Raw genomic sequence first — 25,864 nt, 5'->3', positions numbered from 1 at the left:
CTCCTGGGAATGATTGACAGCTGCGTAATCCCGCCTCTCAGCATGATACGCGTACCCATTGGATAGTTCAATGAGGTGAAAACGCCTTAGACGTTAATAATTGGCTGATCGATGAGAAAAACACACAAGGTTAGCTGTATGACGTTGTTCCGCTGGTTTGGTATCACAATACAGAGTGAAAAACTACAACCCCCCCAAGCTTTGGAATAGGTGTACGCTCGATATGAACCACAGACTGTCCCGGTGAGACGAATGCGTGCATCTCTCTTTAGATTACAGGCCGGAGTTTTTTTTACCGGGCAACTTATACATACAACTTCAACACACGATATGCGAGGCACCCCACCTACTCTGCGCATGCTCCGTAACGACATAGAGACGTATAGCTAGCTCATCACAACCAACGTTAGCTCGTTTTGAAAAGTGTTTTGACAGCGCGTCGTAAAAGCGATGTTAGCTTATTATAGCATCCGGTGACTTGGCTTGTAACACACGGACATACAAAAATAATGAGAACGTGTGGATTTGGTACTCTTGTAGTGTGCCTTAGCCGTCCACCGTTGACGTGGAAGGTTTTTTTTTTTAAATAAACAAATAAATGCGCAACTGTGGTTCTATAGCGCGTTCAGGTTAGCCTGCTAATGCTAGCTAACTAGCAGTCGGGCTAACGGGAAAACAGGACCGGCATAGCAGCAGACCGACAGGCAGCGGAAAGGTGGGTGGAGTTAAGAACTCTGGAGCTTCCTGTGTATGTGTGCTATGTGGGTCACTGTGTAAATCAAAATAAATAATGTTAGTCTTTTAAGTTTACATTAAAACGATATATATACCTTTTTTTTAACGTGACCTTCCTTAAAATTTAACTTTTAACTTTACCTTTTTGGTTTAATTTGGTTTAAGTATCTTAACATTTTGTATATGAAATACACATAATTTAATTTAGTAACGGTTTGGTTTAAACCTGTTATGAACATATTAAATGGGAGATGACCTAACTTAGATAATTATGGTAGGGCACTTACAGATAATATGAAACGTGTTTGTTTAATATTTATTTTTCCATTAAAGTGTACACACGATTAACAGTTGCAAGGCTGTGTTACATACAGTGCTATTAAAGTAGTAGCTAACCACATCTTATGGTGTCACTTTTTTATTAACAATGATGACTCGTAAATAGTTTTCGACTTCATCGTCTCAACATAATATTGCACATTGTCTGGTTGAAATGGATCGCAGCATTGTGTTATATAATATAAACTTTCTCTGCCGTCTAATAATTACATTATAATGTGAGGCTTCACATCATCATTTGTTATATCTGCAATATCATTTTTGCATTATAGTTTCTGATCGATGTCTCTGATGCAACAATATCTAAATGATCTACTGGATCTTGAACTGGTGTCTTAGGCAATGAGTGATTGAGAGGGATTTTTCCTTTTGAAGATCACCAGCTGTCGCGGACAACCTTTCTACTTTTATTGCACACATTTCTATGATTCACATATGAATGTGATTGTGCGGGTAATTCAGGCATCAGCACGTGCTCCTGAAACACAGTGCATTACCTCACGAATCATTTATGTCAAAACATTTTACTTCCTTGTTTTAAGTCAGAGCATTCCTCATGTAATACAGACAACGCATTCCTTTAGCGTTTTTCTTTGCATTTCCTGTCTTAATTATGTGCCTATTTGAAAGAAAGACGTAATAAATGGCTAAAACCATCATGCACAAATGAATACCTGAACAATTCATGTGTATTACTCTGCAGTTATGTATCAAATGTCGTTTGCACCAAGATACCCTTCCTGTCTGATATTGTTCCCGTCACGTCAACGCGCTCCTCCTCTGCAACATTGTCAGTTAGTAGGGAGATTTCAGTTCACGTGGGATTGTGGACTTGCACCAAACCACTTACTTAACTTTTTATGTCCTTTTTCCTCCGTCACAGATTTGTGTAAACCAGAAGAAATGGATGGCAACTCAGAAGCTGCCTCTGAGCGAATTCTGCTCGAACCATACAAGTACTTGTTGCAACTGCCAGGTGAGTCTTTTCTCTGTGTCAGTCAGTGCCAAGTGGTGCAGAAGTCCTGTGTGAAAAGCATACGTACATGCAGCCAAAAGGTCATTGGAAGCAATATACTGGTGATGAATCCTAGAGGTTTACTGAGTACGTACAAAAATGCCTAAAAGATAAATGGGATAAAGGGCTTAGGTGTAAACACAGCGGATAGAAACTGCAGCGCCTGCCAGGGGAGAGTTTTTCATTGTGTTGATTGATTCTAACACCTTTTTATTAAGAGATGCTGTTTTCATTTTGTATACAAGGGTGTTTGTGATTTTACTTCAAGGCTTGAACTTTGATAGTGATGAATTCCTTCATTGAGATGTATTCAGTTAAATTTGGTGCCTTGTGACCACGACAACGAAGAAATATAATACTTGTATTACAACTTTTCAATCTGGGAGCTGCACACGTTCTCACTTTGTGCTAATAAGCTTCTAAATTCAATATTCACATGGCGATGGTTAAGCCAACAGTGCAAACTAGCTGTAACGATGCCTGCGGAGGCAGCAGTGTTTCGCTGGGGGAGGACCGGCGGGGGGTAACTACTGTACGAGCTCCGCGCAGAGCGGCGGCCACTGGGGCTAGAATGCGCAGGGAAGCACCGGTATGTCTTTACATAGCAAAAGTTTGTTTGCAGCTAGATTATTCTATTTGCTGTTTTGGAATTTTAATAGCTTAGAAATCAGCACGCCATGCATAGTTGTGTGCTCGTTTAAAATCCATTTTTTGTACACACTCGCTGCTGTTTTGGACACCGCTTCATGTCCTTTCAGTTTTGACTGGTCACTTTTTGTCTGCAGAGTGACTGACCAAACTATTTAAACCAGTTTCCTTTTGGTTAAAAAGGACAATGCATAAGGGTTTCTGTGTGTTGGAATGTTTCCTCTTTTTCAGTCTCACTGTGTGATTCAGGCTCACAAGATATGATTCCTCTAAAGTTTTGCAAAAGATAATGTCATTTAAGGAGCATTGCAGTGCCTTTAAACCTTGTGGCTGTTACAATGGTAGGGGAAACACTGACTGTCTAGACCGATCAGAACTCAGCACGTGGATCATTAGATAATGTTATCCACATACAAAGACGTTTAAGTCATTATTTAGATGAGAAGACACGGCTTGAACTGACAAATGCAATTTATCAATTTATGTTACTGTGTAAATCAACACTGGCCACCTTTGATAAGACCGACTAAATCTCACGCATACCTTTTCAGATAGAGGCCTGCTATAGGTGGGAATCAAATATTTTATATAGTCTGTAGGAGGATTCTGTCTCTTGCAGAGTGCCATCTGCAACAGTTCGGGGGATGTCAGTGTGAGGCGATTGGATAAATGATGACCCAAAACACTGATTGAAAGAGAGTCAGGAAAGCACTGAAACTGAAACTTTTTGTTTTGCCACACTCTTCTCAGGAAAGCAGGTGAGGACGAAACTGTCACAAGCATTTAACCACTGGTTGAATGTTCCAGAGGACAAACTGCAGGTGAGGAATCATTTCAAGCCTCTTAGCCTTCAGGCGATTTTTCTTTTCTTTTTTTTACGAGAATACTTAACAAAAAAAAGTTTCTGAATAAATTGTTGACGTTCAAGGAATCTATTCACTGAAAAAAAACATGGTGTAAAGAAATTAATACTTAATCATCCACCTTGTGTGTATCCATTATGTAAAATATGTCTATATACTGAGCACACAGACAGACTGACAGATTATATCTAAGAAGCAAAGTGTAAAGATCTAATCTAGCGGCAGCAGTGGATGTTTGGGTGTTACGGGTCCTCTGCATCTCCGACCTGCTCGGGGTTGGACTCTCTTCCTCAGCTTGTTGCTACGTTGGTCTGTGGTTGGCTGCTGGGCAGGTCGTGGACACCGGGCTCCTTTTTGTCCCAAAATAGCTACATGCTGCTGTCTCAAACAGGTTTACGACTGAAGTGAGTTTGAACCATACAGTGAAGTTGTGGGACCAGGAGGACAGAATTGACTTGTCTTAAGACAGACAGCCCCAGCGAGCCCGTCCGCTTAATCAATAGTGGCTTAGATGCCAAACACAAAACCTAGAGATCATTTGCATTGTATCAGAAGGAAACCAATTGCGAGATGGATCTATCGTACTTTGTTTATTTATGAATAACTGAATCCGTCATAATACGCAGCTTAAGGTAAATTCCTTGTCTTCAAACCCATAAGTGGGAGCAACAGATCAGCAGGTGCGTCCCATGATGTCTTTCTGCAACCGTCACGGACTTCCTGTGCAACTGTTGACTGCTATCGTTACCAGACTGTTGCACGCGCGTTGGAGGCCAAAGGTCATTGGTGTCAGTGCGCAAGGGGAAATTGTGCTACAAAACCTCCAGCTATCTCCGGTGTCTTTAGAGCGCTCAGCAAGTAGTTCAGCCCTTAACTGGTCACCAAATGGTCAATCTCACCTCCACCAGAGAGGAGTCCAATCGGGTGGTGTCATCTGCAAACGGACTGGTGGCTGGAGGTGCAGCTGTTTGTGTACAGGGAGAAAAGCAAACACAAGTAATCACGCTCAGTTTAGCAGAGTCGCATTATGGGGACACTTTTTGGTTTGATCGAAAAAGGAAAACCCCAATTCACTGCATGTTAAATGATATCAGTGTTTCTAATCTGGGAGTATCCAGTGAGTATAATGGGGGTAGTTACCAGCCGATGTTAATCATTGCACTCTTAATATTATTACATGATTACATCATGCATTCAACAGCGCGTTAGGGAAGTGGGGTGATGGTGATGGTGGGTGAGTAGGATAACCGGTCCAGAAATCCTTAAAATCAGTATTCTGAATGAGAATATGTACGTGGCGGTAGCAAATGTTTTCACGGTAAGGCGTACCGAGGATGGCGGTGAGACGGGAATACTTTTAATATTGTTTAGAGATCGTTTGTTTGTGTATGTTAAAACGCGTCCCGCCGGGACTACTTATTTTTCAGCTTCAAGCGTTTTCCGATCCCCTCTGTAGGCAAATGATTAACAGGCGCTTTCCAGGCAGACTTCCGCCTCCACTCATCCGTCTATCAGTGTGTTGTAGCGCGTTGTTGGATGCTGCCGGATGAGATCCTGATTGGCCCTCCTGCGTCTCCTCAGCCGGGTCCATTTCAAACGAGCCCTTTAGGGTTTATGGGTTTTTTTGAGCAGCCGGTGCCTCCGTGGAGAGCTCGGGCAATTGACCGCGTGGCGCCGATACCGGCCCTGTGTCCAGCGACAAAGAGACGCGTACTGTATTTTGGTGAATCCACGTGCCTTTTGAGGTGCAGCATGCAGAGTGCCGAGCCTGCCAGGTCTCATTAGGTCCGCTGCCCAACAGGTTTCCCTCAGTCCTGAATGTTTTATAAGCCCCCGCCCCAGCAGAGGAATCAGACCTCTGCAGTAGAGCCCAGAGGTCGTACTTTGTCTCCTGTGGTCGTTTCATCTCTCAATGCACAAAGAAAATCCCTCCCCCCCTCTGATGATGGTTTCAGTACCGGTAGCAGAGGAGACCAGGTGCATGCGTGTGAGTGCTACAGTTGTCAGTCTCATTCTGAGGGAGTATTGAATATAAAAGATTGATCCTGTTTGCGTCACACATAGCATCAGCAGTTATGTGTGTAATCACAGCCGTCAGACAGTGAGCTGTGTGCCTTCAAAGGAATTCATTTGCTCTGCAAAATGAACAAAAGGAGCGACTCAGCTTTCATTTTCAGTTATTCTTGCTGCGTTTCTTGTCTGAGAAGTGCTGACATTATCAATTCAGGAGAATATGTGCCCCTAGGACTCCTGAGAGGTTTCAGACTGACTGATCAATTTGTGATCTGTCGAGTTGGAGATAAGTCTGCATTTCATATGACCTACACACGTGCAGAGTGTACCCCGAAAAATAAACTCTACTTCAGACAGACGTTCCTTGTTTGGCATTTCAAAGACCGTCTCCCCCCCTTATCGTATCATCCACTACTGTTTGCCAGAAATCATAACATACCAATAAGTGAAACATAAATAAAGTAAATGTAATAGAAAAGTATTTGATGACATAGTAATTAATGTAACCGAAAGAAAGATTTCTAGCCAATACAAATAAATAGCTTTGCAGCCACATGTCTATCAGTCTTCTAGGCTTCGAGGGATAAATTGGTGCATCACCACATGAACAAGTCCGTCTGCGTAGTTGGACCTAATAAATGCTTCCATCGAGCCGTGAGGTCGGTTAAGGAAATTGCTGCACTAATAAGCTTATGAAACGACTCCGTCTCTTCTCTCATTTGTGTGTTCTTTTGGTAACCTTGAGGAGTATGTTATTTTCTCCTTCTCATTCGTACGTGCTGCCTCACACAATTCAACCAACCGGGAGAACCGTTGCTCACAGTTGTGATACTTGAGCGCCAGCTCGTTATTCACGGCCCCTGAAGGCTGTTGAAGGTTTGGAGCTTAATCAGGATGTGTGGAGATGCTTTCCTCTTTGTGCTCCTCTATTTCCCCAAACATTTGGAAGTGTGGGTTTCATTATCTGGGGTGGTGGAAGAAATATCTGGCAATAACTTCCCAGTGAACCGGCTTAGCGAGTGGGCTTCATAGCAGATCTCTTTCCACTGCTGCGTGATATCTCCTGTTGCAGCTCAGCCTCCAATCTTTTTTTAATTTGTGATGATTCATTTGGCTTCATATGACTTAAGCAAGAGATTACCTTTCCTTCATCATTCAGAATTTCTCTGCTCCATTTGGATTTACTAATTGGTGCCGGGCTTTTGCATTTAGTAAAATGAATAAAGTGAATTGCAAATGATAGCTATTAGTTTACGGAGAGATAAATCATTTAATGAATTGTTGGAAAATGGCTTTCATTTGCTCCTCTCGCACAGCGAGCGCGCACATTTCAGTTCCTTTTCTGGCCGTCTTAAGAATCTTATGGTGGAATGACGACTTTTTCTTTCCATATTCTTAAGGTCCGATTGTACTTTACTCAGACCAACCATGTCTACCTAGTTAGTTTTAAACTAAACCGCTGAACTGGAATAATTCCGTTCAATATTAATTTGTAACACAGAACTTTATTGGAGTAAATACAAAACAGGGATTCCCGACTATATAAACGTCGTACTAAAACACACATCACTAGATAGAAGTATCCACAATTCACACTATATACAACTCCCATAGTTGTAGTACACGTTCCACACCCTATACTACTTGTTGTTACAGCCTACATGCGCACAGTCTGCAACTTGTGTCAGAGCAACGGATTTTGCGTTTTCATGACACGGACGGACGGACGGAGGGAAGGGGGGGTGTGTGTGAGAGAGTGTGTGTGTGTGTGTGTGTGTGTGTGAGAGAGTGTGTGAGTGAGAGACGGAGGGAGGGAGTGAGTGAGAGACGGAGGGAGTGAGAAACGGAGGGAGGGAGGGAGGGAGGGAGTGAGAGACTGAGTGAGAGAGACGGAGGGAGTGAGTGAGAGACTGACTGAGTGAGTGAGAGACTGAGTGAGTGAGAGACAGAGGGAGTGAGAAACTGAGGGAGGGAGTGAGTGACGGAGGGAGGGAGGGAGTGAGAGACTGAGTGAGAGAGACGGAGGGAGTGAGTGAGAGACTGACTGAGTGAGAGACAGAGGGAGTGAGAAACGGAGGGAGGGAGTGAGTGACGGAGGGAGGGAGGGAGTGAGAGACTGAGTGAGAGAGACGGAGTGAGTGAGTGAGTGAGAGACAGAGGGAGTGAGTGACGGAGGGAGGGAGGGAGTGAGAGACTGACTGAGTGAGTGAGAGACGGAGGGAGGGAGGGAGTGAGAGACGGAGGGAGAGCAGGGAAAGGAAATGCAGCTGAACGAATACGCTGGGTGGTTTAAATAGGGTTAAAAAAAATTATAATACACCAAACGCAATGTGTGGCGGCCGGTGTTGAATCAGATCCGTCTATGTGTGGGAAACACTGCGTAATGGTACCTTTACAAATAGACAGACAATACTTTTATTTTAGAAAATAACGAGAAACTAGATTGAAATGGGAAACCGAGCGACTCACTAACTGCTGAATGGTATAATAACACAAGCTATCCCATGATGGTCTTGCGTTAGGGTTTAGGACCCGCCTCTTTTAAATAGCACTTCGGATAAACCCTCTATTGTGAGAGGACTTTGTCCACTGTCCACATCGGGAAACGATCTTCGGCTTCACCGCCCAGCATCCAAAGCAATGCGAGGCAAATGATGAGAAAAGACAAACAAGACAAAAACATAAATCCCAGATTAGGTCCGTGCTATTGGTTCTTGAGCATTTTATTAAAACCAGTAGGACAGCTGCCACGTTTAGCTCCATCGGCTGTTGATGAATAAGAAGGCGTTTGTGAATGACACAATCCAGGAGGCGTGTTGGTTCATCATGTGGTCGGGACCATTTCAACGCCGTGGAAAGACTTCAGCAGCTTGGCGGTCTGCTAACGGCTGCTCTGTACTCCCCAGTGGCTCACGCACATCACCGACTGCTCTGTTTTGGAGTCCTTCCCCCTCAGTGTGCGTTCTCGATGGGTGACTGATTTGTAGCTTTGTCAGTTACCTGCGGCGATAGTCAATGAAGTCCCGCGGACCTGTGAAGGCACTTAAAATGCCGGCATGACACAGCGACAGTCTCTGACTGTTTGCAGAACACTGAGAGGACGGTTTGCAACGAGCCGCTGAATCCTCGAGTAAGATTTTGGCAACATCCCCCTCTCTCCTCCATGTGTGCGTTCATTGTGGCGTTTACCCCCCTGCCCCCCTTCTCGCTTGTAAGTGGCTCTGTGAGGTTGCACGGCGAGGGGGTGTCGGGACCCCGCCGAAGAAAAGGTTGCGTTGGTCGGACGGACTGCTCGACCGGCCCGGCCTTGGCCATCTGCCCCGACCCACTGAGTCCCTCTTTGTGCCCCCCACCCTCCCCCCGACAAACAGCTTTCACTACCAGGCCACGCCGCTCGTCTGTTAAACCAGCTGCAGCAGGACACCTGATGGCAACCGAGGCCGACTCGTGTCAGTCGGCGTCCACGGAGGCCGCGGAGTGACGCTTTTGGAGCCGCTCAGCCTGCCGCATGTGGCGAGGGAAGAAGCACTCGGGGGGCCCACATCCTTCTCTCTTTGGCGGAGGGCACCGTGGTGTCATTTTAGAAGTATGTGAATACAATTCCTCTGGATTCCTCAGGCCGCCGTTGCGCTCCCTCGGGGCGCGACGTCCAGAGCTCCAGAGCCGGCGCGGATCAAAGGTTGCCGCGGTCCTGTCGATTTTATCTGAAAAGCGAAGGCCGCTCCGGTCAGGAGTTCATCCCTGCTGAACTTTTCCCTTCTCTCCGATTGACTGCCTGCTGTGTTTGCTGACACGAGAGATCAGCCGAGCAGCGCGGGCAGGAGTGTAGACGTGGCTCCCTCTGCTGTATTCACCTTGTAATGCATAATTTAATGAAAGAGTAAAAGAGTCATTGAGGCAGTTCCTAAAGGTCCAAACAGCACAACAACGCAGGCATGAAATTGCGCGATGGTTCTGTGCCGCGTGATGACGCTGTCTCTCTTTTGGCGTGCAGGTGATCATCCAGGTGACCGAGATGCTGCACAACGCCAGCCTGCTCATCGACGACATCGAGGACAGCTCCACGCTGCGGCGGGGCTTCCCCGTGGCGCACAGCATCTACGGCATCCCCTCCGTCATCAACTCGGCCAACTACGTCTACTTCCTGGGGCTGGAGAAGGTGCTGACCCTGGAGCACCCCGAGGCCGTGCGGGTGTTCACCCGGCAGCTGCTGGAGCTCCACCGGGGTCAGGGCCTGGACATCCACTGGAGGGACACCTACACCTGTCCCACCGAGCAGGAGTACCGCAACATGGTGCTGCAGAAGACCGGGGGGCTCTTCGGCCTGGCCGTGGGCCTGATGCAGCTCTTCTCCGACTGGAAACAGGACCTGAAGCCCCTCCTGGACACGTTGGGGCTGTTCTTCCAGATCCGCGACGACTACGCCAACCTGAGCTCCCGCGAGTACAGCGAGAACAAGAGCTTCTGCGAGGACCTGACCGAGGGCAAGTTCTCCTTCCCCACCATCCACGCCATATGGTCGCGCCCGGAGAGCACGCAGGTGCAGAACATCCTGAGGCAGCGCACGGAGAACACGGATATCAAGCGCTACTGCGTGGACTACCTGGAGAAGGTGGGCTCGTTCGCCTACACCCGTCAGACCCTGCGGGACCTGGAGGCGGAGGTCTACCGCCTCATCGAGGAGTTTGGGGGGAACCCGCAGCTGGAGAGCCTGGTCACGCACCTCAGCAAAATGCACCGCGAGGCCGAAGCCACGGCGGAGGCCGGCGGCGAGGCGCACTGCAGCCGGATACACTGACCGCCGCACACTCCGCCAACACAGAGGCTCCGCTAACGCACAGACACACACACACACACGCTCTCCCCAAAAGCTCCACACGCGCCCCGGTTGGTTGCAACGAGTCCCCTTAATGATCAAAACCTGAGCGAAGACGGCGTTTGGCCGCATTCAGCAGCTACGAGACCACGAAGCGAAAGTTGCCTTTCTCGTGTTGTTCAAGAGGAGCTCAACAAAGTGAGCTTTTCCTTTTTTGGATCTGAATTGTAGCTGTTAAGTGGAATGAATAAATCCAAAAATAAACTAACATCTCACGTCAGTTTTGTGTCTCCTGTTCTGATAAGAATTAACAAGACCGCAGCAAAGCTTAAGCCTTCCTTTTGACGTTCACTTCAGGTAATATAAGTGTGTTCTTTATATTTCGCTGTTAAAAATGAGATGTGTCTGATGTGTGATTTGGAGAATGATTAAAGCTCCAGAGTGCCAATCCTGTAGAAGAGACCTGCAGCTCAATTGTCTGTGTGTTTTGTAGCATTGTGAGCAAAGCCGGGCTGATGCTTTATATGAGCTTTGATGCTTTGGGTTATTGCAGACGGCACTTCTGTCTGGTTCAGATCCAGTACAGCTTTCCACATACGTATCATTTGGGGGGCTTGTAATATTTGTTAGAGCGATGCTGTGCTGCAGTAAAGGCCGTTTTTCATCTGTTGAATAAAAAAAACTGAAAAGATGACCGGTGGAATTGTCTTAACTTCGAGGCTAAATGTAGCATCTCCTTGTGGCATCAAGGCAAAAAAAAAGGCTTTTTGTGGAGGAGTATGGGGGGGGGGGGGTCGTGCACCATCTACTGATCACACGCGTGTACTCGTAAATTCACATGTGACTTACAAGAAGCTCTGTAAATGTTTCGGTAGTTCTATGCTTCATCCTGCACACACCCGATGCCTTATATCTGCTCAGGCTCCCAAAAAGTGTACTACACACACACACACACACACACAATTAGCTGCAGCATGTGTGCGCTTAAGCCTTCCCCTGTCTGCACCAGATGAACACGTATTATTCAGAACAACGGGCACTTCAGCCTCTCCGTGCTGAATCGTACAAGCTTCGACAATCCTCCCATTGAGGATCCTGAGCACTCACACAGGCCGGCCAGTGTTTTACTGGGAGGAGGGTCTGATATAGAGGGCACTGTCTAAATCCTGTACCCCCCCCGCCCTCCCATCCCATACAGGGGACAGAGGCTATCGGCCCCAGACAGCTCTGTTGACTCACTGAGCCTCTCCACGGTGTGTGTTTGAACTGCGGCTTTCTGGGAGTACGTCTCTTCATCAAAATGTCAAGTGCCTTGAAAATCTGCGCAGCCGTCGCCAGTGCTAAATTTCCCTCCCGAGCAGCGACCAGAGCGGGGAAAAATGTGACGCAAATGCCTTTTGGATTCGATAAACGGTGGCGACTTCCATAGAAGTGTCTCTTCTGGCAGATCGGACTTCAGTCTGCCAGAATAATCGAAGCCTCTCACGGTTGACTGGATTGATTCTCTCCTCCCGCCGTGTCTTGAGTTCTGCTCGAGATCAAAACAGAATAGCTCACTCGCCCCTTTGGGATCATCTACCACGGGGCAGCGCATTACGCATTGGTGTTGTTTGGAAGCACTGATATTTCCTGATCATTGTTGTAATATTTGGAAATCGCAAAAAAAAAGATGCCGCCGCTAAACCTTTTTAGGTGTCTGCTGAACTGAGATCTATTTTCCTCTCTGTGCTTTGAACTGGGTTATTTCTCTTATTTCTGCGCCTCGCTTGTCAGTCACACAACTTGCTAAAGGCCGAGTACATTTTGTCCTTTCAACAATAACCTCTGAAGAAAGCCGAGAACAGGACTCCAGCTAAGTGTGAGAGTTTAAAGTATTCAACTGATGACTTACCAAATGTTTCAGAGGACAGAATCATCTGATCCCAGATACATCTGAAGAGAAGAGTGTAGGGTTTCCCTGCCAACTATTAATGCTTACAGCATTAAAGTCAAATGTCCCTCATTGCTTCAGAGTGAACGCTTAAGTTAGGAGAAAAAAAAAATCAATTCATCGGTGGTTTTGTGTGATGATGACAAGAATAACAATGTAAAATACCGTCAGACGTGTCCTTGAATATCTCCCCATCAATTGGCTTAAAAAAAAAAAAAGCTTCCTTCGGTTTACAACATTCCTGCCAGTGTGCTAATCATATTCATGTCACTTTTCCCAGAGAAACACGTGTTCTCATGCATAATTCTGCCAGCACTCACTTGTTTGTTTCAGCGGGCCCTCATGTTCCAATGGGGATTAAAGAGGAATAACAAAGTACCCGCTTTTTTCCACCTGCAAATCAGTGCTGGCTGCACGGAACCGCTTCCTTTGAATTTTAAGTCACTGATTGAAGGGGAACGCCAGCCAGTTAAAACCACTGAGACAGTCAATGCAGTTGTGTGATTGTTTGTGAGGATTGTTTGTTTTGATTTCAGCTGGGGGATGCCAGGAAAGGGAGGCAGTGAGAGGAGGGGAGGGGGTCAAGGGGTCAACCCACGTGTGAGAAACCCCAATAATGTCAGCAAGTTTCTCTCTGCGTAAGATTTAGTCCTTCAAAATGAACAGCCTCTCTGCCTCTGATTCATCATTTGCTACGATTCTCTTTAGGCAAGATGCTGAAGATGCCGAGAGCAACGGGACTCACTCAGCTGACGTCGCAGCGTTTCTTGCACATATGAGTGAAATGAGCTCATCAGACCAGTGAGCCAATTCATGATCCTCTTGAATCACTGTCAGTAATGCTTCAGTAATAACTAAAGGACTAATTATCTGTCATAAACACCACGGTAGTAAATGTGCTGTGCCTGCAGCCCGTCTCCAAAGGGCTTATCAAAAAAACACTGATTCACCCTGATAGATCAATCTGTGCACGACGTGTGTAATTACGTGTAAGGTCTAATATTCAACCTTCTGCTGAATGTGTCCTCTACACAATGTCACACAGCTGTGTTCTGCAAATGCTTGAAAGAAGTGACAGCCGAAAACCTGAGCCGGCTCACGCACGGTAGCTGGAAATATGAGAGAGAGAGAGAGAGACGTGGTACAATTTGGGAACGAAAGTGTTAGTGGAGTTTCTAATGATGTGACCTCATTCCTGTGTATCAGAATCACTCAGAACTACTGGTTTTAGATGCCTCATGCATAAATGATTTCCTCCTCTGCAAACAGAGGAGGAGGAAGGCTGCGAGGTGTTGGAATAAAGAGGGGGCTGATTGACAGCAACGTGTAACGCTCTACAACAAAAGTCTAGGAAACCTGGAGTTGAGGGAGTGAGAATATGCAGATGCACGTCTCTGCAGACTGTGAGCTCCTCTCTCAAAGATGTGGGACAGCTTTGTCTCCTTCCCAATCAGAGGGCATTCACTTTGACACTGTGGGTTGGTCTTGACCCATAATGCATTGCATGTTTCCATGAAAACACCCGTGGTAGCATATAATCTGTAGTTTGGACTTTTCCTGAGGTAGCGAAGGATTTTTCTGAGCAGTGAATCCCTCCCTGGGACACAAGCAAGGACAATGTCCTTTACTAGGTGAACACAAGAGACGTATCAAAGGGCAGACGTGTTCAGCCACACTGCAGTAAAACAGGACCGTCGCTAAATGTTATCTGGTTCCAGCAAACACTTTACAACATACAGTACTAATGACTACTTTTTCCCCCGAATATCCTTTTCATTATTTACATCATGTTAATGTTTTTTTTTTATTTTATTTTTTTTACACACTGCTATGATTTCATTAACATACTATAACTTTGAATACTTTTTCCACATGGTAGATTCATTTCATTATTTTGACAAACTACACAATGAAAAATAAAGGCTACAGACTCGATACGGAGGCTGAAATGCTAAAATAGCCTCGTTAGCCACCGAGAAATTCGTGAGTATTTACGGACACACCTCAAGACGAGGAAATCAGGAGCGCATTAATGGAACATAGTTAGCTACAAAAAATGGATCAATTGTTGAATTAGTTAACCAACTTATTAATTAAGTAAACTAATGAATAGATTGCAAAAACGATGAACTAAAAGTAGTAATAAATAGTTCAATAAAAAGATTAATTTAGAGAATAAACTGTAAACATTGACAATAAAATTGCACAAACAAATATAACAATACACACTTTTATAGTGTAATAACATCCATTCTTAGGATCACATGTATATTGATTGTATTTAAACTCATGCGATGATCATCTATAAAAGACAACACTCAGAGACACAGAACTGTGTGAGTCAATGAAACCAGGCAAGAAGAATATAAGACTCAACTTTGTAACGTCAACATATTCTTGTATTCAATCTGCAGAGCAGCGAGTTTTAAGAGGAGGTGAGACTCAAGATGAAAAGGATTTATAAATGAAATTAACTCAAGCGCCCAGTTTAGTGCCCAGCGATTGCCAGAGGCTGAACTGATGATTTCACTTTCACGGCAAACTATTAATGGAATGAAAATAAGTCAGCGGTTCAGGGAATTGCACCCTCGATGTCGCTTGGAAAAGATTACACACTTGCTTGAGGGCCAACGATTCAAAACGAGGAGGGTTTATTTATATCGAACGTGCTTGAATCAGATGTTCTTAGCGGAGATCTTTCCGTCACCCCGTTTTGTAGTTAAAATACTTCATGTTGGTTGTGATCACACACTGAACATCCTCAAATATACTTCCACACAGAGCAAAGGAATTATTGAGTGGAATTTAAAGTGAAGTCTACAGAAAATAAGGCGAGTTGAAAAGAGTGTTAAATGAAATGCCTGGACGGGGGCATGTGCATCGAGGGACCAGTCAGCTCCCAAACAACGGTAAGCTTCGTGGAATTTGTCTCAGGCCGTGATGACGAGGCTGATTTGATTGTTCTCGCTCGGATGGGCATGAATGAGAGCCGAGCTGATACTCACCCACGGAAGCAAGGAGGCGGAAGGTCTGGAGCACATCTGTGACCATAAGAAAGGAAAACGCTGATAGTTGGTACAATTGACACAGGTGAGTGACATTAGCCCCTCAGACCTCAGACCAGCTCAATAAGTTCATCCCCGACAGGAGCACTGGTGCAGAGGTGAGAGGGAGGTTTACTCCTTTTCCCCAGCCGGGTGTTATTTCCAAGGGCTTCCAGGCAAATCCGCGGGGGAGAGAAGCTGATGGGAGGAAAACCGGCGTCCTTATCTGCCCGCGTAGGAGAGCGTGACGGATGCAGAGGTGACTGTTGTAATGGAGCTCACTGAAGATGGGGCGGCGACAGGCGGGTTCAGAGAAAGAGGAATGGCAGATAAGACGACTTCTGTTACTAAGCATCTTCTTTTGGTTCTACGTCAAGAAATAAATGACCTCAGGCTCCAAACGACCACATTTAGTCCATTTCAACCAGAAGGGCCACAACGTTGAAGGCCGGATGTGCTCACTCCCGTTTCTTCCAACAACTCCACAGGTTTCTATTCATCAGTCCAGCGATGTCTGTGCCACTGACTGAGGGAAACAATCCCCAAAGTACATCAAAGGGATTTCATTTTCCTTTCAAGACGAATGGGCCGACGGCCGAGCGGCAATAACAGCTAAAACAACGCTTCAGGCACAACGCGGATCCAACAGCAGCCCCGGCGACTCGCCCCCGATAAACAAACAACGAGGAAGTCGTCCATCTCCCTTAAGTGTACTTTATTACCTGCGAGGAGGGTTTCATAGAACCAGCAATAAACAAGTGCCTCTTCTCACGGCCGCTCGCTCGAGCTCCAAAATACGCTGTCGCAAACATTTTATTTCAAATCTGTGTTGAGATCACAAGAAGTGTTGCCATACATACAGGATGACGCCTAACAAACACAGTAAGGCCAGGTCACTATTTGCACAATGACAGTTACACGACACACTGTGTGTGTGTGTGTGTTTGTGAGACATTATCGTGAAGTGTGAAAAGCTTTGGACAATCACATACGAAACATAGCAATGCACAGCAGTCCATAATATATTAGACTTCTTACGTTTTACCGCAGTGACTCTTACATGATGTGATCACAATGTGGTTGTTGTCCTCGTCACGAAACTAAAGCATCTTCATCCACATTTTCTCTGTTCCATTGAAGACATTTTGAATCTCAAATATAAGAACTTCATGAAACAAATGCTGACACGACGCTACGGTTACAAGCAAGTAATGAAATCTAAAGCTGCAAATGTTTTCATGTTGGTATTCAATACTACTTTGTGAATATTAAACCTAAAATGTTATTTTCCCCACATTCCTCCAATTGTTTTATCATAAAATTGTTCTCAGTTTGGGCTTGCAAGGAGACCACAGAGCGCATTTTACCCACAGCGCCGCGCGGCGAATCGGACCCAAACTCAGTGTCCCCAGGGACACCCACAGGGGTCTCCGCAGGCCCTCTTCCTGTCCCAGAGGACGTGCAGCTCCTCGGCGGTGTGCTGGGGGGACGACAGCATGTCCACGTAGCACTCTTTCTCACACAGCCAGCCGGGGTCCTGGGCAACAGCAGGGGGGGGGGGGGCAGGACGAGAGCTGATTTGTTTAGCAGACTCACACTGACGGTCTTCTCAGGTTAGATGGTTAACAATTACCTGATATTTCTGTGGTCCGACAGCAGCCATCCATATCCCCATGCTCACGTCTTCTCCCTGGAAAACAACACACACAGGACAGAGTCGTCCCATCATATTCTCGACTATCCGCCATGCCCCCCCCCACGGGCTCCTGCTCCCGGGTCACTCTACCTGGTAGGCCTTCAGTTCGTCCGCGTTGCTGGCGAGCCACTGGACCAGGTCACGAGAGACCACGTAGCCGGAGCCGCAGGCGAACGCCGGGTAGGCGGGACTGGCGTACTCCAGCTCCTGCCACTTCCCAATGCGGTCCACTGCCCAGCTCTGTCGGAAACTGGGTCAGGATGGTAAGACGCGTCATCATCGCATGCGGCCTCCGTCATCATCGCAGCGCATTCTCTCAACTTGAGTTCAGCCGACAAAAGTCGGAAAACGCTGGCAAAGTGAATACGACGTCAACGGGATCGGTTTGTACTCACTTCCCCCACCAGAAATTGCTGCGCTTGAGACCCTTCTGGTCAATCTTCGTTAACACAGAGTCCACGTCGATGTAACAATCATCATCCGTCTTCAGCAGCAGATTGAAGTCAGCGTTTCTCACAGACCTGCCGGAGAGGGAATTTGAAACCGTAATTAAAGGCCACCTTCTGATTTTTGGCAATATCCCACAGCGGATTTACTTTTAAACACCACGGAGACTGAAGGGCGGCAGGTCTCGCAAATGACTAAAATACACGGCAAGCGCTTGAGACGACCGTCCACGCGGCTGACTGATGACTCGCCACTGTACTTTTCCAACTGAGTGAATGCAATCGTGATTGTAACGGCGAGACATTTTGAGGCGACGACACACTTCCATTTCGGGTCGCTGATTTCCTCAGAGGGCCCGGGCAATTTGGAGACAGAGAATGGAGTCATTAGCACTCGGCGTACCATTTATAGAACTGAAGCAGTTTGGAAGGCACGCTCCTGTAGGTGTCGACCACGTCCACCAACACCATGTCGCCGTGCCGCAGGCTCTCCTGCTGCAGGGCGGCGTCCTCCTGCCTCAGGCCGGAGGCGTGGCGCTCCATCCTGGCCGGGCGGCCCCGCAGGAGCCCCGACAGGCCGTCTTCATCTGACGCAGGGTGGTCGAGGGACGACACGGGGACAGGAAACGGGGGGAGATTGGGGAAAGAGTTTACAACCCAAAATGTTTTGTTTTTTTTAAAGACAAAAACTTTTGTTTAAACATATTAAGGCACAATTAAAGGATAATGACTTAAATCACTTGCAAACAAATTAAATTAAAAATGATCTAGTGAACTTAATTTTGTTTTCCTCAAAATGGCTAAAAATCCATTTCCAGATAGCAAACACATGCAGCTACATCAATAATTCAACACAACCGGACAGGGAGGGGAAAATAAATGTGATTTAGAAAGTATTCAATAGTCCTGAGGCAAAAATTGAGCCAATATTATGACCTGCAAGAGACAACAATGTTCAACAATTTTGACGACAGTTGGCTCATTTGATTTTAATCACATGGTTTTCATGAGAAGCTCCAACTTAAATCCCGTTGCAGGACCAACCATAGATGGTAAATGTGAAGCCTCCAGCCAATCCGGGAAACCCAAGTGCACTTCTATGAGGCAGTAAGCCCTCTGCAATCTGCAATTCAACAAGAAAGCAACAAAACAAAATGAATGTATCTGTGACATTAAAACTTGAGGGAATATTCTTAATACATTTATTAATAATTTCCTGTTGCTGCGTACAGATGAGATCTTGAGGACACCTCCTCCATCGTTGAGCTGCACAGACGAGTTGACCGTTGTCAATCCAGCAGAGGCCATATTCTCCCAAACCAGCGTTCCCTCAAAGCCCTGAAACAAAAGGGACATTTAAGTCTTTGCAGGGCGTTGTTCTGTCAAGCACTATTTAAACTGAGCAGCGCAGCTACTATGGAGGACACGGAGCTCACGTCCTCCAGGGTTTCCCCTGCTTTAAGGGTAGGGGAAACACTAGAGGGGCGCGGCGCCAAAGCAACGTTTCGCATAACGGATGTGATCAGAGGTAAAATAAGCCTGATACTTTCAACCAGAGACGGCAGCAAAACACCACATTTAAACCTGTGTTGAGTTCCACTGGGACGGCGTCGTGGAGAAGGATAGAAATAACGATCAGAAATCAGTTTTCTGTTGTGAAATAATGATGTTATTTCCTGGGATGGTTCTTACGTATTGTTGTTTACCAAGTCGAGGAAAGATCCTGAGATTCTTGAGTTATTTTAGATACAGTTTAGATAAGATGCGTTCAGCTCATGTTTATCAGAGGAATTCGCTTTGAAGGAACGGCTTTTTTTTAATGTAACTGGCAAAATAATTATTCCAAGAGTTCTAACGTGAAACATCCTGATAACTTAAACACGTTGAGCCTCTGGGAGACGGTGGGTCTGTTCGGGTGGGATTTAACTCGTCATCTCAGGGACGTCGGCAGGACATCAGAAACTGACCTTGGGCAAGATGAACTGCTCCACCGGTTTGTACCACAGGCCGCTCTCCATGGTCCCCGTGCTGATGGCACTGAAGCGAGCAGTCACCACCGCCTCCTGCAAAAAAAAAAAAGTAGTAGTTCAGGAATGGAAAATGTAGCATGAGCCACTGTGAATGCTACGCAGACCGAGGGTCTACCAGCCTCCACAGGAACCCGACATACAACCCTTCCCCTGCTCAGAGGTGGAGGTTCCTTTACCTCCTGGTCCAGCTGGAGGAGCTTCACCGTCACATTGCTCTGGAGCTCCGGCCGGGCCCCGCTGTGGAACACCCCGAGCCGGGTGATCACCACCGGGTGGAGGACCTTGAAATCCAAGGCGACGGCCGACACGTCAGAGGGGGCGAGCAGCGAGGGGTCGGGCACCCTCACGATCTCGATCTCCGCATGCCGTCCTGACACTGGCACGGGGGGAGGGCAGAGGTTACTGCGCAGGCACGCGTCTCATTCATCACCATCCCATCGCGCTGGCCACCTCTCGTCGGGCAACGAGGGCCGGGCGAGTCGAGTGGATGGCGGCCGCTCGGAGAAGAATCTACACCATCAGCACTTTGAGAAAGACCGGTTCCTGGGACTGCCGTCTTCAAAGCGAGCTTTGGCTCGTGTGTGTGTGTGTGGTTTCTTAATTACAAAAGAGCAGTTTATTACCCAGGCGATCGATGAAAAGATCAAGGCTGTAAAAGGGAAGCAGGCTTTTTACTTTATATGCATTCTACACAAGTTCTGCGGCTCACTTCAAAAGTGAAGACAGTTAGAGGGAGACAGACGGAGCGAAAGCAGCACTTTATCAAACAACATGTTTCTCACGTTCCACTGAGTGGAATCGAGCTCCAGGATTTTACTGTGAGGGGACGCATACATACAATGGGGAGAACATATTTTGATACACTGCCGGTTTTGCAGGTTTTCCCACTTACTGAGCATGTAGGAGTCTGTCATGTTTATCATTGGTCTTCAACAGTGAAAATCACATCGTATGATTTAAAAATATATATATTTTGCAGTTGATTGCGTGACATAAATAGTTGATACATCAGAAAAGCCAAACTTAATATTTTGTAGGGAAACCTTTGTTCGCAATTACAGACATCATACGTTTCCTGTACTTCTTGACTGGGTCTGCACGCTGCAGCAGGGATCTTGGCCGACTCCTCCGTACAGACCCTCTCCAGATCCTTCAGGTTTCGGGGCGGTCGCTGGGCAACACAGACTTTCAGTTCCCTCCAAAGATTTTCTATTGGTTTGAGGTCTGGAGACGGGCCAGGCCACTCCAGGACCTTGAGATTACCCAAGACTAAGATACTCCTACATTTTATTCAATATTCAACATGGTCTAACCCGAAGCCACAACAAGGGCTTCATCGGTCAAAGGTATTAATTAAATTAATTTCATTAACATTTGGTTAATAAAATGTAAGGAAATTCTAAAATGTGGATCAAATGGAAAAAAGACTCTTCCGAATTACTTGTGATTGACTGATAGTTTTTTTTTTTTGTTCCTGTCGGTGTCATGCACACCAGGTACACAACTCCCTTACGTTTACACGACGCCCAAATTATATTTGACGTGGTCAAACATTTCATTACAAAAATTCCAGTTAATTTACCCCTTTTGCCGTTACAAAACTCTGCCTGCTCTCCTAAACTACTGCAAAAAAAGTTGCCGCTAACGTTTTTCACAGTCCTCCAAAGCCAAAACAAATCAACAACAACAGAGGTCACTTTACTGCGAAGTGCATCCCTGTTGTCCTGCTGGACAGGACAGTAAAACACAAAAAGGGAACCTCGTTCTTAATTCCACTGCGCTCACACAACAAAGTCGGCCCTCTTCTGGAAACCAAATAACGGAACACGAATGTATTTCATTTACTAAGAAAGACAGTTAATATTCATATTTGTGGGGAACCTTTTGCAACATTAAAAACAATTTCAACTAATCAATTAACATATCATCAAAATTGTTTGATGATATGTTAATTGATTAGTTGAAATTTTTTTGACTAGAGCTGAAACAATTAATCAGACTGTTTAATATGCGTTGAAATACCATTTCAGTCTCAAAATAATTAACATTTTGACTCTCAAATACCAAAACAAACAAACAAAACAATTATTAACACAAAGTCTTCATTTTTAAAGCAGTCTGAGAGATAAATCCCCTGGACGAAGGCCGCACAAAAATATTTCAACCACAATAACTTGTCCGCTGTACGTGTGCTTTGACCTACATCCAGAGTCAGGTACCCAGCGGTGCTTAAAAGCGCCCGTTGTCACTTCCCCTTCCACTCACGACGAGCATCTTGCTGCAAAGCCGCCTGCGTTCCTGCTATTCTGAAGCAACTCACGTCAACACTTACAACTATTAAGAATCGGCCGGTAAAATGAAACAGAAACGTCACCGCGACACTAAAGGCTACCGTCTGAAAAAAGTCTATTCTGATGAGCAGTAATTGTGTTTCCGTGAAGGCAGCGAACAATGAACCCAACGGCAAAAGTAGTGAATTGGTGCTTTGAACTGGCTCCGTGACGAGGAGAGACATAACAATTACTGAGGCTTTTCCTTCTGACAGCGAGCCCGTTCAATTATTTCCTATAGGGTGCGTCGCTGCTTCGTATGGTTTTCCCTTCACGAGCGTTAATACACGGTTGTGTTAGCGGCCGGGTGAAACGTCGGCTTTGGCCTTGGTTGTGGAGAGGAAAAGAATGGTGTCCTTGAGCTGTGACTGAACATGAAAAAGGTGTTTTAGTCATTTTCTGAACATGCATTCTTTGATTCTTTCAACTCGTCTCTCGTTATTCTGCCTCCGCGCCGCTATTGACGACTGCACAGCCCAGCGAGAGATCGCACAGTCTTTCCATACTGCAGCTGGCCCCTTATATGTGAGCTGATGTATATAAACATAATTATTATCATCATCATCATCATATCACCTGTCTGCGTGAGGTTCAGGAGGGAGCAGGAGTAGGGGTCCTCTCTGTCCTCCTCTGGAATGGGACACCCATGTTTCCCCACGATGAACTTCACCGCCACTCTGCAAACAAGCACAAACACTACTGCATTCTCCCTCTCTTTTGTGCGCCGTATTACGCCGTACGATTTCTAAAGCTTGTCCATCTAATCCACCCTCCGTTGCCATGGTTACAGAGAGTTGCTTAAAGGCCATCGCACCTTATCTTTGCTCAGATCGCTGAATGAGAAGGGAAAGGGCAAAAAGGGAAGAATGAAAGAACGATTTTGGCCGCGGGTCGGGTAAAGATAAAGAAAAAAAGGTTGATGGGGCAGTCGGTTATTTGTTGCGGTCTTTATTTAATCTCTCAGAATCCGTCCTTGGAGGGAAGGAGAGAGGAACAAGAGCAGAAGTTGGAGCTGCGAGCTTACGGACCTGTGCTTGAAGTGAGGGTGATCTCGCAGGTAGCCGAGCCAGGTCTTCCTTATGGCTCGTCTCAGGTCATAATGATGTCTCGCTGACAGCACCCCCACCAGAACTTCATAGGAAGGCACCGATTCATCTGCATCGGACACAGAAGCCCCACCAGAACACGTTGGAATGGTAAGACGTGACAGGTCGTGATGTGGGTGAGGGTAAAGTATGTCACGCATCTGGAAATAACGAGGAGGCAACAATCAGACAAATACATAGAAAAATCTAAATCACACTATGTGGGACGCTTGACATATTCTCCCAAAATCAGGATTCTGGCTGCAGCTTTCTCTTGTATTTAGTTGCATCCTAGAATTGACATCGTGACAAGTGTCCTCGTGCATCCAAAGGTGGTTAAACTATTTCCCTCTGAAGGTCCCACTGATCCCTGCGAGCAGCAAACCGGGACGGAAAACGCTTCGTTTCCAGGCGTTAGACCGTCCCATCGACGCCCAGCCCCTCCGAACTGTCTCCTTCACGTCACTTCTCCCCCAAAACACTCGCTCACTCGCTCCAGCCTCTCCCCACGCACACTAACAACACACAGCAGACACCAAAGTTATCCCGCCGCTCGGTTCCGACGTTGAAAAGGAACGGAAAAAAGTTGCGCGGCATTTCGGTTGAAAGTACCCGAGTGTGTGTTGTCGTCCGGCGGCGCGTGGGAGGGTCGCTCCGCCAACCACAAGTGCAGCAGGACGGCGACGGCGCAGGGCAGCAAGGTGAGCGCGAGCCTCCGCATGGACGGAGCCCTTTCATTCGGCGGGAGCAGCCTTCAGCTTCGGCGGCGCGGAGCCTCTTCCTGAGCCGCACGGCGCTGCGCGGTGTGAGCCGCCGACGTGCGTGCGCGCTTCATTTCAGCTCCGCAGCGCTCCGCCGGGCTCTCACCACTACCTCGCGTCTGCCTCCGCCACTAGGACGAGGCGACCAATGGGAGAGCCCGGAGTGCTGCCGCGGTGCGCTCTGGGAGATGGCGTTCGACGGTCTCCGGCCAATCGCAACAGTTTCGTAGTCGGGGAAAACAAAATGTGAATATTTAAATTGGTGAGGATAAATATAATTTACTCTGTTTATAATAGTTTAGGTTCTCCGTAAAGAAGTAGTGCATGACACACGGTTTAACTTTTTACTCAAACTGCAGGTAAATACATTAAAACATTAATTTGAGCCGCAAACAGTATCTCTCTGGCACATCTTACCATGTTTATCACATAATGAAATTGTTTTTCTGTCAATTAATGTTAATTAAGTAACAATTCATTGTGAAAACCCTTCCAACCAGAGTAGAACATGGACATAAACATAATCATTTTAACCCTCAAAAGCCCAGTTGACATTTTCCAGCTTTGAAAGAAGAACACATGTACTTAAATCTTTTACTCTGTGCTCCGCATGAATCATTTAGATGGAATCTATCGTGCATGGGGAAGCGAGTTTGAGGAGGATTTCTTCTGACTTTGACAGCACCAGTGTCTCTCCTGGAGAGGAAGAGGGGGCCACGCCATCGAAAGAGTGCCGGCTTCCAGGAGTTCCAATGTTGCATACATTCGTGCATTGTTAGAATATATGTAGCCCCTGGCATGCTGTACGCTATTTAGAAATGAATCTAAATAATCTTATCACAATGTATAACCATTCTGGTGTATTTTGCATAAACTTTTGGGAAGCTCACTACTCAATTTGGAAAATTGTATTGGATCTACTGCCCTGGGGGGATAATTACTTTCCTGTGCATTATATAATGCTTTTTTGAGTCATATTCATACTCATTACAGTGATTTATTTCTCTCTGCAACATATTATTCATTTGAAAGAAAAACACTATTCTCGTATTCAGGGATTCCTGACATACAAAGTACCTCTGCTGCAGATATCCAACCCTTATTTACCCTATTTTCTATTCATATTATTCCAATTCATTTTTTCTTTTTCCTTTTGCAGCAATAACAACACCCACAGAACTTTTGGTGGCTCTGTATAGATTTATTTTTTATCTAAGTTCCCATCTACAAACTGTGCATACAAAACTACATCCAATGAAAGAGGATCTAAAGCTCTCTGGCATATGATTTTGAGAATTTACTTACTGTATTTTCTATCATTTCAATTGGCCATGGCTAAATGACCAACATTTTAACTCAAAGTTAGGAAAATGAAATTAATTGAGTAAAGATTGTATTGACAGACCAAACAACTCTATATTGTTGATCGTGTTCTTATTCATATGTTGTTAAAAATTGGTGTTTTGGAGTTCTGTGAAAACAGCTCAGAAAAAAATTACTCATGTGGAAAAAAAAAGAAACCTCCTAATTTTATAACGCAATGCTGTTCATGTAGAACACACTCAATCACAACACAAAGCGGATAAACATTTTTAGGGGCCTTTAACGTGATAGATATGTAGATTAAATTCCACACCACCGTTTCTCTCATACATCTTGGTCCTTTGGAGTTGGATGATCAATCGGGGAAACCTGACTTAAAATGCAGTCAAAGAGTAACCAGTAACCATCGACCAAACCTGGGCAAAAGCAAGGCTGTAAATGCATGCACAATGGGAACATCAAAGTGATTCGGCGGCAGATACCCTGAATCCTTATAATGGATCATCTTCATGCGCCCTGCGGTGTCGGAAGAGGCTTTTTTTCCCTCTATCTGCAGTGTAAAAGACAAGCTGAGGCTGAATTGAATCATGGTCCTCTAAAAAAAAAAAAAAAAAGAAATGTCACGGCGCATGAACAGTGCATCCAGATGGCCTATGGTTCGGCTCAGCCACAGGAGGTCTCCACCACACGCCACAGTATCGTGTTCATCTGCGAGACCCTTTTATGTTACCAGAGCTATCAGACAGGCGGTAGCTCCAAACGTCAGTGAGAGACACGAGGCACAAGTATT

At 46.0% G+C, this 25,864-nt stretch overlaps 2 protein-coding genes and 1 long non-coding RNA gene across 5 annotated transcripts; 2 read left to right on the top strand and 1 right to left on the bottom strand.

Moving 5' to 3' along the window:
* The first annotated feature begins 1 nt into the window (after position 1).
* ggps1 (geranylgeranyl diphosphate synthase 1) lies at positions 2-11,123 on the top strand. Of its 2 annotated transcripts, none has more exons than XM_040177973.2 (4): positions 2-715; positions 1,958-2,050; positions 3,488-3,558; positions 9,608-11,123. In XM_040177973.2, exons 2-4 carry the CDS (start codon positions 1,978-1,980, stop codon positions 10,409-10,411), a joined length of 948 nt encoding a protein of 315 aa, XP_040033907.1. In that variant the 5' UTR covers positions 2-715; positions 1,958-1,977; the 3' UTR covers positions 10,412-11,123. The 2 variants fall into 2 exon arrangements, with proteins under 2 accessions (XP_040033907.1, XP_040033909.1); XM_040177975.2 differs by having other exon boundaries at positions 103-243.
* A 4,978-nt stretch (positions 11,124-16,101) lies between these two features.
* On the bottom strand, positions 16,102-24,000 carry b3galnt2 (beta-1,3-N-acetylgalactosaminyltransferase 2). Of its 2 annotated transcripts, none has more exons than XM_040177970.2 (12): positions 23,603-24,000; positions 22,934-23,060; positions 22,482-22,582; positions 19,752-19,951; positions 19,513-19,608; positions 18,776-18,883; positions 18,590-18,668; positions 17,949-18,132; positions 17,495-17,620; positions 17,190-17,349; positions 17,037-17,093; positions 16,102-16,940 (listed from the first exon to the last, which is right to left on the bottom strand). In XM_040177970.2, the coding sequence occupies exons 1-12, from the start codon at positions 23,709-23,711 to the stop codon at positions 16,803-16,805; spliced, it is 1,485 nt and encodes a 494-aa protein (XP_040033904.1). In that variant the 5' UTR covers positions 23,712-24,000; the 3' UTR covers positions 16,102-16,802. The 2 variants fall into 2 exon arrangements, with proteins under 2 accessions (XP_040033904.1, XP_040033903.2); XM_040177969.2 differs by having other exon boundaries at positions 22,934-23,151; positions 23,603-23,960.
* Positions 23,647-25,163, top strand: LOC120820354 (uncharacterized). The gene is made up of 2 exons (XR_005712384.2): positions 23,647-24,013; positions 24,375-25,163. It is a non-coding gene; the product is annotated as an uncharacterized LOC120820354 (long non-coding RNA).
* The last annotated feature ends 701 nt before the right edge of the window (positions 25,164-25,864 follow it).

The sequence above is a fragment of the Gasterosteus aculeatus genome, chromosome 6, assembly GCF_964276395.1.
Source record: "Gasterosteus aculeatus chromosome 6, fGasAcu3.hap1.1, whole genome shotgun sequence".
NCBI lineage: Eukaryota > Metazoa > Chordata > Actinopteri > Perciformes > Gasterosteidae > Gasterosteus > Gasterosteus aculeatus.
Note: the sequence above shows the minus strand (reverse complement) of the source record. Positions and strands in the feature narration are given on the sequence as shown.